The sequence below is a fragment of the Haliotis asinina genome, chromosome 5 (assembly GCF_037392515.1).
Source record: "Haliotis asinina isolate JCU_RB_2024 chromosome 5, JCU_Hal_asi_v2, whole genome shotgun sequence".
NCBI classification, from domain to species: Eukaryota; Metazoa; Mollusca; class Gastropoda; order Lepetellida; family Haliotidae; genus Haliotis; species Haliotis asinina.
This window is the reverse complement of record NC_090284.1, coordinates 63740431-63759710: the sequence shown is the minus strand read 5'-3', so window position 1 is coordinate 63759710 and position 19280 is coordinate 63740431. Positions and strand designations below refer to the sequence as shown.

The 19280-nt window shown below is 42.4% G+C and overlaps 1 protein-coding gene across 1 annotated transcript; it reads right to left on the bottom strand.

Annotated features, from left to right (window-relative positions):
* Positions 1–5903: 5903 nt before the first annotated feature.
* Positions 5904–19147, bottom strand: LOC137284086 (DNA-directed primase/polymerase protein-like). Its single transcript, XM_067815766.1, has 14 exons — positions 19028–19147; positions 18605–18688; positions 18026–18104; positions 16460–16563; positions 15806–15852; positions 14635–14726; positions 12385–12458; positions 11738–11811; positions 11055–11456; positions 9813–9975; positions 8995–9092; positions 7476–7671; positions 6949–7031; positions 5904–6210 (listed from the first exon to the last, which is right to left on the bottom strand). Exons 1-14 carry the CDS (start codon positions 19078–19080, stop codon positions 6014–6016), a joined length of 1746 nt encoding a protein of 581 aa, XP_067671867.1. The 5' UTR covers positions 19081–19147; the 3' UTR covers positions 5904–6013.
* Positions 19148–19280: the final 133 nt, after the last annotated feature.

Below are 19280 nucleotides of genomic sequence, written 5' to 3'. Positions count from 1 at the left end.
AGAAAAACCGACGCACCCTGGGGGTGAGGTTAATCTTAAGACCAAAGGTAAGTAGAAGTGTAGTTACCTAATGGGCGGATGGTCGGGTAAGTTGCTGAGCAACCACCAATGGACCAAATGACTGTAATCCCTCCACGTCTTCAACTGCCAAGTCCCTCAAGTAGTGGGATGCGAAGACAGTTGATGACCTCCAGAAACAGCCCTCCATGATCTGCGGTACTGTGCAGTTCCGATGGAGGGCCATCGTAGACGCCAAGGCCCTGATCTCGTGCGGGTTACTTGCTACCGGATGAGGCAGGTGCTTGTCGTCATAGGCCGCCAGGATAGTCGATCTGAGCCAGAGGGCAATAGTATTTCTGTTTACTTCACCTTTGCAGGACACGGCAAAGGGAATGAATAACCTTTTGCGGGATCGTCTCCTAGAGGCTGACCTTTTAATATAGCATCTGAGAGCCCTGACTGGACATAGCAGCTCCTCCTCCAAGTCATGATGACCCAAGATCGTAGACAAAGGAGGGATGGAGAATAACCTGTTAGGCTGCCCGGGAAGCTGGTTCTTAGCCACAAAATCCCAAAGCAAACCCAAATGAGCACGTCCGTGTCTTGACTGTTCAAATCGGATCTGAGTAACGTCAAGAGCATGGATCTCGCTGACTCTAGCCGCTGTTGCCAATGATAGTAAGAAAACCGTCTTCTTGGAAAGATGTTCAAAGGAGGCTTCTTCTAATGGCTCGTACGGCGACCCTCTGAGATGTTGAAGGACAACATTAAGATCCCAAGCTGGAGGACGAAACTTGGTCTTCTGGTCTTCCAGCTTGAAAGCTTTGAGAAGCGCAATAAGTTCCGGTATCTTGGAGATCTGTGAATCTGACTTGATAGCAAGGACAGAATTCAAAGCTGACAAATAGGTGCCTAAGGTACTGCCTTTGAGATGTCTAGAGTTCCGTAGGTAGAGAAGGAACTGTGCCACAAACTGAGGAGATGCTGCCATGGGATCTTGAGATCTTCGTGCGCAAAAATTCTCAAAAGAGCGCCATTTGTCGTCATATAAAGAACGGGTAGAAACTCTATGCGCGCGAGCTATAACGTTCGCCACGTGCGCAGAGTAGCCCTTAGCCTTTAATGCTCTCTGCAGATGACCCATGCGTGAAGATGGAATCGCCGTGGATCCGGATGCAGCTGTCGACTGTGTGGATGTCGAAGCAGATGCAACCACTCTGGAAGTTTGTAAGGGTCTCCGCTGGCGAGCCGTCGAAGATCGGGAAACCACGATCTGGCTGGCCACCAAGGTGCGACCAAAAGCAGTCGGAGGTTCTGCGTCAGTCTGATCTTGGCGATTACATCCGAGAGAAGAATTGGAGGAGGGAACGCATATGCGTCCAGTCCTTCCCATGATAGAGACATCGCGTCGACTGCCCACGCCTGTGGATCCGGCACGGGAGATACGTACGTTGGTAACTGGTGATTGAAACTGGTGGCAAAAAGATCTACCAGTGGTCTCCCGAGTTGCCAGCAAATCTGGCGAAATGCGTCCGGATGAAGCATCCACTCCGTCGGGGATGGTTTGCCGGGGCGCGACAGGGCGTCTGCCAGAATGTTTTTGCAGCCGGGAATGTGACGAGCCGCGATCACGATGCCGTTGCTGTCTACCAGATCCGCTAACAGGAACATCTGGTCCAGAAGTTGTTTGGACCTGGTTGTACCCTGATTGTGAATCACCCACACGACCGTGGAATTGTCGGACGCTACCAGGAGTCTGGAGTCTGTTAGGACCGGTAGCCAGTGGCGAACCGCTAGGATGACTGCTTGCATCTCCAGGCTGTTGATATGCCACTCCTTTTCGGCGTCTGACCACAGCCCTGAGGTTGTCTGGCCGTTCAAATGAGCACCCCATCCCAAGAGGGATGCGTCTACAAACAATTCGTGGTCGTGGTTGAAGTTTGTCAAACAAACACCGGCGCAGACGTTCCACTCTACCGTCCACCACCTGAGGTACTGATGCAGGTGCGGGGGTAGAAGAAATGACGACTGGAGGTCGTTCTTTCGAATGAATGGTAATAGGAACCTCTGTAGTGGGCGCAGCATAAGCCGTCCTCTGAGGGTGAGGTCCTGCGCCGACGTCAACAAGCCCAACAGAGACTGCCATTCTCTGAGGGTGAGAGGTAGGGACAGAGCTCGATCCGTAAAGGCGAGAATCTTCTGCCATCGATCGGGAGGGACCCTGACTAGATTGAGCCGAGTCAGGAACAACCCCCCAATGAACGTTAACTCCTGCGTTGGTTTCAGTTGCGACTTCTCGAAATTGATAATCCATCCCAACTGTTGAAGTAGGCGTGTGGAGAAGTCCAGTTGTTTGCGTAGCAACTGAGGATTGCAGTGATTTAGAAAACAATCGTCGATGTAAGGATCGAAGTCTATCCCCCGGAGGTGCAGAAACCGGGTGACAGGCAGTGTGACCCGAGTGAAAAGCCACGGGGCCGTAGAAATTCCAAACGGCAGCACTCGCCACTGGTAGTGTACTCCGTTGAATATGAAACGCAGGAACTTCCTGTGGCGTGGGAATACAGGAACGTGCAGGTAAGCATCCTGTAAATCTAGGCTGGCCATCCAAGCTCCGGGTGACAATTTGGCTCGGATCTGATCCAGTGATGTCATTCGGAAATGCGGGGGCTCGGCTAAATACAGGTTGTTGAAAGTCGCCATGTTGTGAATCATCCGCATTTTGGTGGAACCTTTCTTGGGTATCAGGAAGATGGGTGAATAGAACCCCGGGGAGAGATGGGGTTCTGACACTATCTCTATAGCATGTTTTGTTAATAAAATGTTGATGTTTTCTAGGATAAGTACCTGTTGATCTATTGAGTACCCTCGTGACAGGGGAGTGGTAGTCAACGGCGGAGCTCTGGCTAGTGGTAGCTTGTAGCCGGCTCTCAGGATCTTGCAAACAAACGGGTCTTCCAGGAATGTCCAGTTGGCCCAGAAGATCCCTAGTCTCCCACCTACAGGGGTCGGATGAACTGGTACGACTGGGGGTGGGAGGTCCCAGTCGTAGTAGTCCATGGCTTCAGCGGCCGGAGTAGGGACGCTTGCCCCTACCTCGACCGGACGTAGCTGGGGCATCCCTGCCACGTTCTTGAGGCTTGCGCTGGACATCTGAGTCTTTGGTACGACCTCGTCCCCTCCCAAACGAGGAACGGATCGACTCTCTCCTGGGTACATATCTTTTCTTGGCATTACCCCTGGCTCGGCCACGAAATGCAGAGCCCAAGGCCTCGAAAGTTGACAGCGCCACTTCCGTGTTAGTAAGTTCGGCATGTTGTTTATACACCGACGGTATCTTTTCATCAAAGAGGAACTTAGACGTAAATGGTGCACGAAGAAGTTGACGTTTAAATTCCTCTTGCCAAGAACAAGCATCTAAAAATCCAGATCGGCGCATAGTAGTAGTCATGGCTAGCGCCGCACGTAAGTGTCCAAGTAGGTCATGGAGTACTCTGCCTTGCCAAGCAAAAATGGTAGTTAAATGATCCACCCTCGAGGCATTATCCTCTGACAAATCCAAGGCTGCAGCGGAGGTGGCTGACGCAAGCGCCAAGATAGGTTTAAGCATACGTTTCAGTTCAGTATCAACAGCTGCTAACTTTGAATCCTGAACTCTGTAAGATGACGGAGTTGAACTTGACAACCTCTTAATTGAATCGTCTAGCGCCGCCCCGTTGTCGGCAAAATCCAGACTGTGCACTTTATAATCTGATTTCTTAGACTTCGACGCTTTGATGGTCGGATTTAAGGATAACTTCGCAAAGTCCGAGTCTAACAAAGTAATCGCATCCGCCACCATAGGGTGTGGTGGAATAAGTAACTCAGGAGTCAAGTGAATCGACGCCGGGTTGTTTGAATCCGAAGAAGGGGAAGGACAGTCCGGTAATCTGTCGGCAATCCACTCAAAGACAGCAGTTAAGGGAAGATAGGTGCCATCACTATCACCAACATTGCCAGGTTCCTCCTCATAGTCTGGGCAAAAGAACTGTTCCTCGTGTTCCTCCCAGGAAATAGAGGTTGATTCTCGTCGCTGACTCGAGTTGGAAGCAGAGTTCTTAGTGTTTAATTCTTTGCCGGAAGTCCGCAGTGGTTCCGGCGATCGCGAACGCTGGGATCTAGAGAGACGTCGTGGTGATCTTGACCGAGATCGCACTCTACGTCTACTTCTGGTACATGAGTCTTCCTCTAAGGAGCGCCTTGGAGAGCGGGAAACCGACCGGGAGCGCCGGCGCCTGCTACGGTGTGGAGAACGAGAGCGCCGACTCTTCGGGGACCTAGAACGAGATCTGGGCCGGGAGCGCTCAGCCTCTAAACGACGAGCGCGCTCTTCATCCAGCTGGCGCTGTAACATTTCTTCTTTAGTCAGCGTATGAGACACTCTGGGGATCCGATAAGACGTAGTTATAGGAGCAGGGTCCGGCAACAATATTGGCGCTGGCGTTGGTACAGGCGCTGGCGTCGGAATAGGCGCTGGCGTCGGAATAAGCGCTGACGAAAACACCGGTGCTGATGTAAACAAAGGCGCCGGGACAGGCAGTGGCGCCGGGACAGGCAGAGGCGCTGGTACAGGCAACGGCGCTGGCGTAAGTCTAGGCGCTGTCGTTGGTAAAGGTGTAGATACCGAGGTAGGGAGTACAGCAGCGCCCGGCGTCAAGAGAGATCGCAGAAGCCTCTGAACTTCAGGATGGGATAAGGCATCCGGGTGAGATAAATCTACAAAGGCGTCCGAACGCGTAGGCTCTGGAGAGGAGCGCGCCGGCGTAATAGATGAGCGCTCCACACTCGGCGTTGATAGTGGTATTGAAGGCGGTGGTAGATCTTGGTCGTCAGGTAAGGATCCCAAGGAAGACGCTGGCGACGACATTCTTCTCTTACGTTGCGTAAAACGTTTCCTCCGAACCGCCAAAAAGGTCTTGAAATCGGTGAGAGATAACGCTTGACAGTGTAGGCACCGACTATCGATGGAACAAACAGCGGACGCACAATCCGGACACCAGGGATGTGGGTCCTTGGCTGATTTCTGCCCCTTGCAGACAGTACAATAGTGTCGAGTCATACACAGAACTGTAACAGACAAGAAACCACGACTTGACGACATGTTAATACAATACTAGGAGGAAAACCCCCTACATAAAAATGTAGAAAGTAGTTGCAGCCCTACATAAAAAATAGGCACACCCGTAAGTGCGGGGCAGCGAAAAATAACAACCACAATGGCTGCCTTCGCTACGCTGAAATTCATGGCAGAAAAAAGTATGCTAAATACCGAAAACACAAGTGAAAATGACCAAGCATGGGCAGAAACATGACGGGCAAACCACCAACAAGATGAACTACCCTCATGGACGCCATGTCGTTCTCACCTCCGACATGGCCAAGCCAAGCCTGAGTGAGAAAAGAACAACACGAGGTAGCAAGGTAAGCACATTAAATGCTTGTATGACTTGACTTTGATACATAATGAGGGGATACAAACCATACCTACCAAGGAGTAGCAACTTTATTGAAACTACACACAGTAGGAAAAAAAAAACTGCAAACCAACACGTCCGTTCGCACGAACGCTAAAGGTAAAAGTGAATTTTGGATTCTGCGCTCTCGCGCGAGTGGAGAGATCACGTCACTTCCGTGACTACATTCGTAGATTACATGAGGTAGCCATCGAGGGGATGGCGAATCAACGACTGTCTGATCTCGTTTAGCGAAGCTAGAGGTAATATGCATAAGACCTATGGTAAGGTAAGTTAAAAATTCATTTTATGGTCTGTAGTATAAATACATTCAAAGTCATGTTATACACAATGTGCTGCTTAGGTGAATGTTGATCAATAACATGAATATAATACTTCAAAAGCCTACAATAAATGTGAACAATTTATAAATTCATGACTATAATCTGAAATACAGACTTCGTTTAAAGTGTTGATATGAAAATAGTACAGCATATTAGTAAAATCTCCTTCAATACATTTCATGATTTCATGTTCCTCTCCATCTCTAGAGTGGCGTTGAGGAGGTCGTCATCACTCTCCTCCTGCTGTGACTGGTACGTCTTCTCCGCCTCCTCTGCTGCTCGTACTATATCATCATCGTCAAAGTCAGAATCAAGACCATCACTACTGGTGTTGAAGTAGTAGCTTGGAAGGACTTCTGCTGGGAGGGGCAGATCTGGAAAAGTAACAGTTACCTTGGTTTTGGAAATGCTTAATGGCAGGTGCCCCTGAATTTTTCCACATAACAGTACACCTTCAGTTTCAGGCTGATAATGTTTTGGCATAGTTTATCCATCAGTGGAATAAATTTGAAATATGTATAGAATAGAGAAAATGTGCTTGGGTTATTGATCTTTAACTTAAAATATAGTGAAGACAACATTAGAGATGAATAATTAAGAATTTAACCATGTACTGTATCTATTTCCAAAAACAGTTGCCTGTAACACCCATAAATAGACAATTTGTTGCTAAAAACGTGCAAAACAGGTACACAGGTGAGGTGTCACACTAGGTCCAGTTTTGAGGTCACACAAGAAATAGTCCTGAAGGTCTCAGAGGTGGCAGATTTGGAGATCAGACACACAGCAGACTTGGACGTCACACAAGAAGCAGATTTGGAAGAGGTCACTTGAGCAGATTTGGAGGTCACACAAGAAGCAGATTTGGAGGTCAGATTTGAAGCAGATTTGGAGGTCTAACAAGATGCATTGAGAGTGAGCAGGGATTTAGTCCGCACTTAGCAATATTACAGCAATAACACAACATTGGACACCAGAAATGGGCTTCACCCATTGTGCCCATGCTGGCAACTGAATCCAGGATCGCAGATGAGGTCAGACAAGAAGCAAACAAAGAGGCCAAAAAGAAGCACATTACGACATATACACATACACCAAGCAGCTGATGTTACCTTCTGACTTGAAATTTTCAGCCTTGCAGTCTGGGTCATGGCACTTCTGATAATACACTCCTTTCTTCATGTCCACACACAGCCTGGTGTAAGTACAGAAAACAAAACTATGCTCCATCATACTATGAACGAAAGTAAGAGAGGTACATGTATAGAGCCATTTTCTGCACTTTGAAAGGTATGTGTTTTAAGAAAAACAATACATGGCTGCAAGGTGATTGGTACTGAATGTTGGATGCACTAAGCTTGAACATATACTTGGGGAAAAAATAAGGGATCTCATGAAAGCACAAGTGTTCCTATATTTGTTTCCATGGTTTTCTCACAAACTTTGTATCACACAGCTTGTGATGAAACCTGGAAAAAATAACTGAACACTTGTGCTTTCATGTGATTTCATATTTTTTGCTCTCAGTATATGAAACTCCATTATTAGACTCCATTATTACAAACGCTGACATAAATCTGTGTCAAAAATGACATACAAGCCATAATGCCTGACACTAAAGAGAAACAGAGAAACCCACATGATGTTGTTACTACGATGCTGTCTCTGTATGTTGGCACACCAGCGGTATCGGGCAATGTCGTACAGCAGCAGCTCCCCCTGAGGAAAGTATGTCCAGTGTCGAATGACACCATTCTTTCCACCATCCCCCACTGTCCTGCTGATGAAGTCATCCAGCTCAGGGTATGGGGATGTTGTGTATCCCCCCAGTGTTTCTGTCAGGGATAGCATAAATAGGCAAGTAGTCATTGTCAGTGAACACACGCTTCATCCATTGTATTCAATTATATGCTTTTAATTGAAAGCCTCATCTAAATGACTATGTGACAGGAAATTCTTCAAACAGATGATCCAAATACTTGGACATTTCAAGACCTGCAAACAGGTCAGGGATTTAACTTAACCTGCTCAGTGGTCTTGCAGCAAATGTAGTAAAAACATCACACATGAATTTAAAATTAAAAGTTCTTAAGATGGTAAGAAAATAATAACAAGAAGACAAAGTCATCAATATCCCCATAATTGCAAAATACTCTTCATGAATATGTATATTAGTTATGATGATGTCAAATATTTTGACAAAGTGGAAGGAGAGTACTTAAAATATTTTATTCAGAGCTCAAAAACTACCAAAAGGCACCAGAACACCACCAGACCAATCTATGTGCCAAATTTGGTAAAGCAATATTGAAAGGTTTTACAGTTTTGCTCCGGAAAGGAACACAACCACCAAATTCAGTCAAAGTCAAACCTGTTGCCATAGAAATGAAGAAATATATTTTATTTAAAAATCCAAAACTACCAAAACGCACCAGTGCACCACCAGATCTATCTATGTGCCAAGTTTGGTGAAGAAATAGTGAATGGTTTTGATGTTCTGCTCCAGAAAAAGCAAATGTGCACAGAGACAGGGAAGCACGGACAGATTGGATTTTTTGTAAATCGCATTGCGGGGGATAATAATAACAATAATAATATAATAAGTCATCTTCTATGTCTCCAAATACCAAGGAATTGCTTGCAGCACATAATCAGAATCTGATTCTTATTACCCCGGATAACTCAAGCCTGTCTGCAGCCTGTGCAAGAACGTTATAGTCACATGACTTTATGCAACCAGGTACCCATTTTCTGCTGGGTGAACAGAGGCAATTTTGAACAAACTCACAAGCCTAAGTTGAACCACATGTGTCACATGTGCTTCACTTTGGGGCAGGACTGGAGTCCTGGAAACTCTCAGGAATCAAGCTGAAAAACATGGTTACCCATCCAAGGACTGTCCAAGCTCAAAGTTGCTTAACTTCAAACTGATTTGTGACCTGAGCTCTGTGCAGAGCACCACATGCCACCATTGATGCGTGTAAGAGCATTATATAAGTGCTGACTTTTTACTGATATGCCTGGCAAAGTCAGTTAGTTCTGAAGCCTAGATAAATCCCTGTCAGAAGCTTGGGAGCTTTGCTGTAGGTACACAATAAGTCTTGGAGTTTGCTACAGATACATAAAACACCACACATCGTGTCATGTGGACTGCTTACCTGTGTCAGCAAGAGGTCTGTGTTTTACTGTTTGATGTCTGAATCTGCCACCTTGTCTGTCAGAGCTAAACGTCAAGACACGCAGTCTTGGTGTATATCTGAAACATGTATGGCAGCTTACTGAAATCACGTCTGCATGCTACCTACTTTCCAGTGTGGGGAATCAACCCTGAAACTCAATGGGTCCATGTGATAATGGGAAAGTTAATGATTAAGGAGCATATAGACATGCATCCAATGTTTTGTTCTGACAAACACCAACCTGGAAAGTCAGTGTTTTAATCCCAGGTCATATCACATGTTAAAGATGGAACTTCTTGTTAATCTGACATTGATTATGGTGATGAAACCAGGATTGGTCAGTTCTTTTCAGAGAAAATATGTTAATCTGCAACATGGTATATCAGCGGGCTAGAAAACCAGCATTACAAAACTGACATTGACTAGTTTAATGAAAGCAGGTGCTCAACATACATGTGCATGAAGACACACATACATGCATGCATACTCTAATGTAAGTGAAATAATAATTAACGTTTAAGGTAATTCTATTTCACATTCAGAGTTGTTTGCTGTTTAACACCTCACTTGCCAATATTCCAGTCACACAGCAGCAATGCCTAATCAAGTCAATCCAGTGACTGACATTATGAGCATCTATTCACGCCATAGTGTATAATGGCATACAGTCCATAAGTAATCAAGTAATCAAGTCCCACCATACAATCAATTAACCAGCTCCTCACAGTATCATGCCCCGCCTGAGTCTCAGACTGGAAAGTCATGTGACTGGTGGAAACCTGTTTGAAATCACTCACTTCACATTTGAAATGAGAGAGTCGGAGAAGAGATTGAAGCCATCTTGAGCATCTGGTATTGTTCTAGGTTTGTAGACATTCTCAGCTGCTACACGGAATGGGTTGTTCTTTCCCAACTTTGTGGACTTCAGCAATCTAAAATTCCTGTTCTTTGTGTACACACCTACAACAAAGGAACATTCTTTACTATTTGGGGACTGGATATTGGTAGCATCAGTTTACCACAATCATTCAGTTTGGCACTACTTAGAGATGTTGCTTTGCACACTTCTCAAAACTGGCTGCAGTTACTAGTTATGACAGTTTTAAGGCCAGTATTCTGGTTGTGCAATTGCCTCTTATCTTGACTGGCGGTGGGCCTCCTATGAGTCTGAAAATCCAGGTTTGATTACCCACGTTGGGTACAACCAGTGTAGAAAGACAGCCCGTCCTAATGTCCGAGATGGGTGAATTTTGTGGAGGATGGGGTCAACGTGGCCCATGTAATCAGCTTGGTGGTATACTGATACAGTGGGGAACAGTCTCATAATATCCTGATACTATAGATCAGATGCAATAAAACAGCATCCAATACAGTACTCATATTTGATATACATATTCATAAATTCTTCCCTTTTTTGCAAGTGATTCAAAACCCTTAGTCATTTGTTCAAAATTTTCAGGGCACAAAGATAGGTGGGAGGAAAAAATGGCTAGGGTCATTGTGAAGATCCTGCTATCACAAGTCAACAAAGAAAAACAAGGAAATCAGCATAATCTGGTTCATGCACAGTTTCAACCATTATTCACATTTTCACACCAGGATTGCTTGTGATGCATATTGTATGTATTGCAATACAGGGATTATGGTGTATTATATCATCTCACAATACTGTTGTTAAATCCTTCATATGATGTATTTCATATAACTGTATGTTGCTATAGCAGAAAAGTGATGCATAAATAACAGAATATGAAATAAGTGAAAAACCCAGACAGACATCCGGGCTGGTAACTTCAAAATATTACCAGCCCAAAACAGATTTAACAAGATCAAACACCAAGATCTGGTGAATTTACTCAGATGAATGGAACTTCTAAACATTTTACCAGATTATTGGGCTGGCTAGCTGTAAATGTAGAGCCTCCATCAAACTTCTATCCCATGTTATGTGGTCAGACGTGGTTTATTTCATATGCTAGCAATCCTGTTTTAATTTACAGATATCAAATACTTCATCCTTCAGTATCAACTTTACCCACCCATATCACAAAACAGCACAGGTTTCAGGTCCTTGGACATCACCACCAGTGATCTCAGCTCCTCATCACCAAACTGATCCAATATCTCACAGCTGTCATCACTGCCGCCAGCGATAGAAACGTCCCCTCCTGACTTCTCAGAAGCACAGGCACCATCCTCCATACCCTTCAGAGGGCTTTCAAAGCCAGAATCATTTCTGTCTTCACTCTTGACCTCAGCTGCTTCTTGTGCTGTGTGTTTCTCTTCACTCACTGAAGCGTCTAATGTTTCTGATTTGGGTGAAAGACTTGACAAAGGCTTGATGATCTCAGAAGGCTCTGTTTCAACTGAGTTGTCTCCTACTGTTGTGCTTGCCTGCACTCTGTCCAGAAGTTTGTTAAAGATGTAATGGACAAAATGACCTGCATTAGAAAATATCAAACAAATATGTGTGTTAAATACAAAGTATACAACATGGTATGATAAGGTCTCTCTGGGGACATAATAAATTTTATAAAACAATTTTTTTTTAAATAATTTGAAAAAGCTGTCATCATACAATGGTATCTCAGTGAGCCTACCACTATAAAGATAGCATTAGTTCAGACCACTGCAAACAAACACAGCAGACACAGGGGAAGCTGATGCTGTCTTGTGTATAGGACCTACATTGCTGGGAGCACAACTGAGAGACAAACCTCACCTGCAGTGACATTGTCCTTGAAGACCACATCTTGGAGCTGGAAGATCAGATGCCGACTGAACTTCCTCTCGGTGCTGATTACAAAAACAGATGACTGTCAGTACCATGGATAAAAGTATGGTACATATTAAACAGAACAAAGGAAAACAGAAGTATTCTTTGTATTTGAATGATTGTTTCTATTTTTTATGAACACTATCACTGAACCGAGAGTAGGGTGAAATTTATTGATGGGTATCATTAATTCTGTGCAAATAGTGAGTGAGAGTACACAGCTCCAATAATATAACGGCAAGGCAACAGAAACAGGCTTCGCAATTTGTACCCATGTGGGGAATTGAACTTGGGTCTTCAGTGTGATGAGCAAACACTTTAAACAGTAGGCTACACCACCACCCATATTCGTCACATATGGACACATGTTTCAACAAACACAACTGATGATACAACATATGATAAATGAAATAATCACCCATGTTTGATATCAAAATATCTCTCCTCGAAAATAGTGTATCATGTAGCTTAATATTATTTTATATTAAGAGGAGAGATGTAAATAAAAATCTGACTGTCTGTCATAATTTAAAAGTCATCTCATCATGAACTATCAGCCATCTGGAGGGTGACTGCTTAAATAAAACACCTACCTTGCATCCAGGTCCAGCACATCCCGCCGCTCACAGTACACCTTGTACTCATGCTGCATCCACGTACACACGTACTGACGTTAGAGGAGAATGTGTTATTGATGTACAGACTACAGTGGAAACAGTCGAAACTGGCACTTGTCAGGACTGAAGAAATAATCCAGTTTAGACAACGTGCCCGATTGCAGAGCTTAAACATTTACCTAGGACTTGAACAGAGCTCATATTCACTTCATTGGATTAATTGGTGACAATGCCACATGCCAGCTACTAGCCAAACGCCGGATTAGATAGTGCTGATTACTGTATAAATGCATATTCAGGCGGCTCATTTCATGCCAAGATCCAGAAGTGCACAGTTGCCAGATTGCAGAGCTTTTAAAGGTCACATGCAACATAAAACACAACTTTAAACTAGAGATTCTGATACCTTTCAGTATGCACTTATCAAAACAAATCATCAAAAATGCTAATTCAACCTATAAAGTTGAAAAAACGCGATGAAAAAAAGCCTGCCAAATCGGAGTTCAAATGATTCACCAAATTTCCCCCAGCGCTGGGGGAAAAAGTGGTTTCAAAAGCTGTGCTGCGCTGTGCTCATAACGCATGTGCAGTAAATAGGTTCGCAGAGGTTGAAACAGTATGCATGCCCGGAGTATGAGGTAATGAGCAGTAGCCTAATCTTTGTTGTGTACACAAGTTAATAATCTACTCATTACATAAAAAACTTGTTGATTGTGGTAAGCAGCCTCTGTCACAGAGAAAGCTCAATGACTGTTTGCTGAGGACAATAGGCAATACACAACTTAAATCACTGACCACATGCAATTTGAACTTAACACCTATCAGGCTAGAAAGAAAATAAATTGATTTATGACTCATGCACCCAAGTCCTGTCACTGCCACATTATGTAATTAGGCAGGTGTGATACTTGTACACATGACATGTTTTTGTGTCTGTGGGTTGCAAACAAACTACATCCAATTTTCGCGGATGACTGGATCTGACAGAAACTCTTGTCAGTTTCCAGTCCTGCTTTGTACTTGTACGAATGACAGTTTCCAGCCATGCAGTAGTTCATCAACTCTACTGAGATGAATTCTGATTGGATCGAACGCAAATTCAGAGAACATGTATTTACAAAACCCAACATCTCTATATACATTCTTTATGAATAACAACTTTTTTCAGTGTATATGATTTTGTTTGACAACGGTATATGAATCCATACTGAAACGATGCATCAATTACAATAAAAGAAGTTATCCATAAAGAATCTTACTTTCTTGTGACTCGCCATACTTCTAAAATGCCCATCAAACAGATCATCACAATAAGCCCTCAGCGCATCAGCTAAAAAACCCCCTGCCAATCAGAATCCGTCGTTACACTTGAGTGCATGCCCACTCGCTATGACTGGGTTCAGTCTCCCGAGGGCTTCGTTTCAAGGGAAGTAAGCCCAAGTACAAAATATTGTACTTTTGAATCATGATTGTAGGCTTATAATTTTGTATGTTTGTTTTTTTACAATCTGCAATGTATATTATATGTCATGAACAAGTGATAGTTGTGTTTTAAATATGTTTCATTTTTTGGTTGCATGTGACCTATAAATGAAGATAAATGTACTTGCCACAGATGGAACTAAGATTTTTTTATGGTGTTGACAACCTGCCTGACTGGACAGCTGCTGTTTTTTGACAGCTTCCACTGTAGGGGGACATCACATAGGATAATAACTAACTGTAAGTGTTTTCTTTCAAAATTTCATGATTACCACTGAGAATTTCCTTTTTGTGGCATTAAGTGAAATACTGATTCACAAGTTCTTCATTTTCTGAGGAGCATTAGTTACATTATCTGTCACATCTTAATAGAGAATAGTAAGGTAATTATACTGATGAAATTCAACATACAAACAAGGATACACTGAGCATCAACCTGACAACTTACCCATATTAGCATGTATGAGTGCCACCAACTGGCATTTGCCATTGTGAGTGAAGGGACCCCAGGTTGTCTGCGATGAAGTGTAATACGACAGATAAAGCTATGTAACAGTCTCATGAGCAGCTACATGCGGAATCAATTTCATCGTCATGCATTGCATATGCACTATCCTACATATGGTCTCCCTTTCACAAACCAAATGGGTTTGTTCATTGTCAAGCATTGTAAATGTGTTCTCTGCATCGGTCCAACTTATCCTTGTTTGTCAGTAAAGGTGATGAACTAATTGTTTTTATTACCTTTATAAATATATCAACCATCTGTAATCCATTGCTGTTAGGATTTACGTCTTTGGCAAACTCTAGATCAAAATACAGCTTACAGACTCCACCTGCAACAATGCATTAGAAATAGGTTTGGGTTCTCAAAACTTGTCATCTAAGAATAAACGACATCATTGAAAGTGAGTGAGTGAGTGAGTGAGTGAGTGAGTGAGTGAGTGAGTGAGTGTGCAAGCAAGCGAGTGTAGTTTCATGCTACACTCCGCAATATTCCAGCCATATGGCGGCGGTTTGTAAATAATCAAGTCTGGACCAAACAATCCAGTGACCAAGAACATGAGCATCAATCTGCGCAATTGGGAACCGATGACATGTGTCAACCAACTCAGCGAGTCTGACCACCCAATCCCGATAGTTGCCTCTTATGACAAGCAGTCGCCTTTTATGGCAAGCATGGGTTGCTGAAAGTCTATTCTACCCCATACCTTCACAGGTCGTCATTGAAAGAGTCAAGTTGAGGTACAAATAGCTTTTGCATCAAGACACTACATCAAGGTTTCACATAACACAGGGATATTGCACATGGATTGCCAGTGTTATGTTAGAAAGGTAATGTTTCATGAAACATATTCAACTTGGTCAACTTGTCTCTGGCAAAAATATCCATACTGACAAATTCCTCATCTTATCAAAGGCGTTTGATATTAAATCAGATGTAACAGTCAGCAATTTAATGTGTAAATCTAAGACTAATAAACATGAAGAAATTCATGTGAGGAGCATATAAGGCGACCAAAGGTATCGAGTGGTCAGTCTCGCTGCCTTGGTTGACACGTCATCGGTTCCAAATTGCACATATCAATGCTCATGCTGTTGATCACTGGATTTTCTGGTCCAGACTCGATGATTTACAGACCGCCGCCATAAAGCTGGAATATTGCTGAGTGCAGTGTAAAACTAAACTCACGCACTCACTCATGTGAGTAGCACTAAAGCAAATGATAGCATCCATACTGTAGACGTAGAATTTCACCATGTAGTATGTATGTGCTGACACCCAATCCAAGTGTTAACTTTCTTCATAAACTGGATGTCTGCTGTTTAACAAGTCATCTGGGGAATAGTACTCCAGGTCACGACATGATGGACTCACTCTCATCTACCATCCAGCCACATCAATGATACACACCTTCAGGTATTACTTCATAATGGTGCCTCTCACAATCCTTCAGCTGACTGAAACAGTATTTGTACAAGTGACATATTAAACTGCATGTAAAAAAGGGACAGTTCATGAAAGAATTGTGATTTGAAAGAAGCCTGTTCAATATTCAATTAAGTATTTCTAATCTATTCAGCACGATCAAAATGTAAAGGTATTCAATGCAAAAATGTCATCAAAATCCTTGTAAAGGTTTTGATCACAACTGACTCAGTTTAGACATTATCACAGATTGCAATTTGTATTCAAATGACATATTATTGTTTTGTTTAAAAGTTATTTACAATTAAAACAATCTATGAACTTATAAGAATTAAATGTAACTTTGCAGACCATTGTAAAATACATTGCTTACTATGATATCATAATCAAATGACGTCTTGTTCGCTCTGAAGTTGTACATTTTACACTCTGAGTGCCCGTTGTTATTGGATGAAAGATAGAATTTTACCCCATGATTCACTGACGAGACATTTGCAACTGTTAATTACTCATCCCAAGTTCAGTCTTAGAAGAGACAAGGGTGAGATTCTCAATGCATTGCATATTTCTCTGTGAAACTATTACAATCTCATGCTAAGTATGACCCTCCTTCCTCTGCATGTATATACTTATACATACCTGTAGTAATGCCAGAATGTGGGATAGCTGGCCACTAGGTACATCCTCTGTCCTGACTCACCCCCAAGGGTGTCACTCTCATATGCAAACACATGGAGGTGATCCTGGAAAAAAAGGCACAATGGAAATCATTGTGGCAATGAGACAAGGTCTTTGTGGAAGATGAACACAGTTGATCCTGGAAAACAAACACAATGGAGGTCATTGTGGAAATGAGACAAGGTCTTTGTGGAAGATGAAAAGGGTTTATCCTGGAAAACAAACAGTTTTAGGGTCATCATGGAAGCTGAACAGAGACATAGTGTTCATTCTGGAAACCTGGACAAGAGTGGGGTTGTAGTTCTGAAAACATATACAATAAACTCCCTGGATCTCAAACCCCAAAGGACCATCAAGACGGGTTCCAGATATCGTGTGATTTGAGACTGAAATACAATGGATATATGCACACTGTGTACATAGTACTACATATACACTGAACTTGTTTAAGATGCCTTCAAATTTGGCAGATGTAAATTTCTTCTACATGGGCTTATGCGATTTCCTTGATCTTGATCTTGTCAGCTGGTTTTAACCATGTAAGACAGGGTGTTGAGTGGTCTGCCAAAATCTTTAGCAGCTTTTATTTTGGTGTTGCCACCCTCAAAGAGCTTTGATTGCAGCCAACTTAACATCTACAGTTTGTACTGTTAATTTTCTCGTCGGTGTGGACCCAGCTATCCATTCCCCCAGTATGATGACTGGGTCCTGCACCAAATTGCTCACAATGATCAACACTTGACATGAAGCAAGAAGATGACTGACCACTTCCCATCACAGGGCACTTTTTTAGCCCCAAAAAGTTTACCTAATCCGTACATTTAGCAATGCATCTCTTTTTTATGATGTGCCGATGAGCGGCGGATAACACTGATTAACTGCTCACAGGGACATGGTGAACTCAATTTAAATGTTTGTTATGGTGAGTACAGTTCGAGATTGACATACAAAGTTTATATGTTTTGATGATCTTGGGACAAATTTTCAGGTTCGAGATATTGTGTGTATGTGTGTCTCGAACTTCAACATACAAATACAAAAATGATGATAAATATATAAGAAGCGGCTCGGACCAGAGATTAGGTTCAAGATATGTAGAAAATTCGAGATTCAAGAGTTTGAGATCCAGGGTGTTTACTGTACATATGGATGTCATTCTGTAACAAACATGTGGAGGTCATCCCAGAATCTAAACTCATGGAGGTCATCCTGAAACACATGCATGGAGGTCATTTGGGAACCCATACATTTGTAGGTCATATCAGAACCCAAACATATGGAGATCATCCTGAAACACAAATACATGAAGGAACCCACATATTTGGAAGTTATCCTATAAGAAATACATGTAAATAACCCTGGAAAACAAATATCTTGAGGTCATCCTGAAACCTACACATGTGGAGGTGATTGTGGAGGACAAACACATGGATACAATACTTGAAGAAGTCCTACTACATTTTTACAAAATTCTTCACTCTACAAGCAGGTCCTTTACTGGAACAAAAGAGTTACTTATAAACATACATCAATTTTACTCCGTGTGTAGTCAAAGGCATCTTGTTGTCGAAAAAATGTTTTCCACTCAGTGCTTGGTCCAGTTATTCTGAAACAAGCAAATGATTGAAGGTTAACTATGATGGCAATATGGAACTACTATTTATTATTTTTCTATTTGAAAGATCACTGAATCTGAACATTCAACTTATATTTAAATCATTTGAATATTTCAGCAAAAGGATTGAAAGCCCAAGCATATTATCCATACATGGATTTTATGTGGAATCATGAAACCCTGGATATAAAACCAATACGTAAATGTGATAAATATAATATAGTAATTACTATTAATATGACAACAGTAGCGAGGAGTATAATTTATTGTTGCATCAGTGATATATTTTACACATACAGACGTGAGGATGTTTTCACACAACTGGCATAAAACAGTCTGATCTAAAATGTCGTATTCTTTATATTGAAAATATTGTATTCTTTATTCCACGGCAATTATTCTTATTTCTTTGCCATCCTCCAAATCTGTGAGGATATATGTTCTTACATACAACATGAGAAAAGGTAAAAAGTGCTATTTGCAGTAACTACCTGTGCTTGAATGTGTGTGGAAGCTTTTCATCTCTGAATCTTTTCACTCTGTTTTCAACACTTTTTTCCAGTTCATGTCTTCTTCTGAAGGAGGATAATCATCTCGAAAGGTACATGATGTATCAATACAGTAACTTCAATGATCACAATGACTTTAAAGTGTAAACACATTAGGACAACAAGACGTACTTGCTGCATGAGGCTGGTTTATTGCCAATCAGGCCATTTATTCGACAAAAATACACCCATCTACCCATATTGAAGCACTCTTGGGGGCATTGTCATAACTTTGGGGATCTTGTAAGAATACTGAACGCTGCGATACTGTCGATAGCTCAAGGTAAGTTAAATGGTCACAACATTTAATAATGAATAAGCAGGGACTAATTTCAATAGACTATTCCTAAGTATGCTCTAATTTACCGTTTAGACTTCCTGTCATAAAATCGGAACACGGACAGTCCTTGAGATGTCATAACTAACAATTTCGAAATTCAGAATTTTGCCGCCATATTTTCGCTCTTCTGTGTTGGAAATACAAACAGTCAAGCTGTCAAAACTTAACTCGTGATCCGAAAAAATACATATAATTTCTGCGCGTAACAATGTCACAAAGTGACAATTCAAAATTTGAAATGATTATGAACGAGTAAATGTTCTCTGTCATATTTTTGAA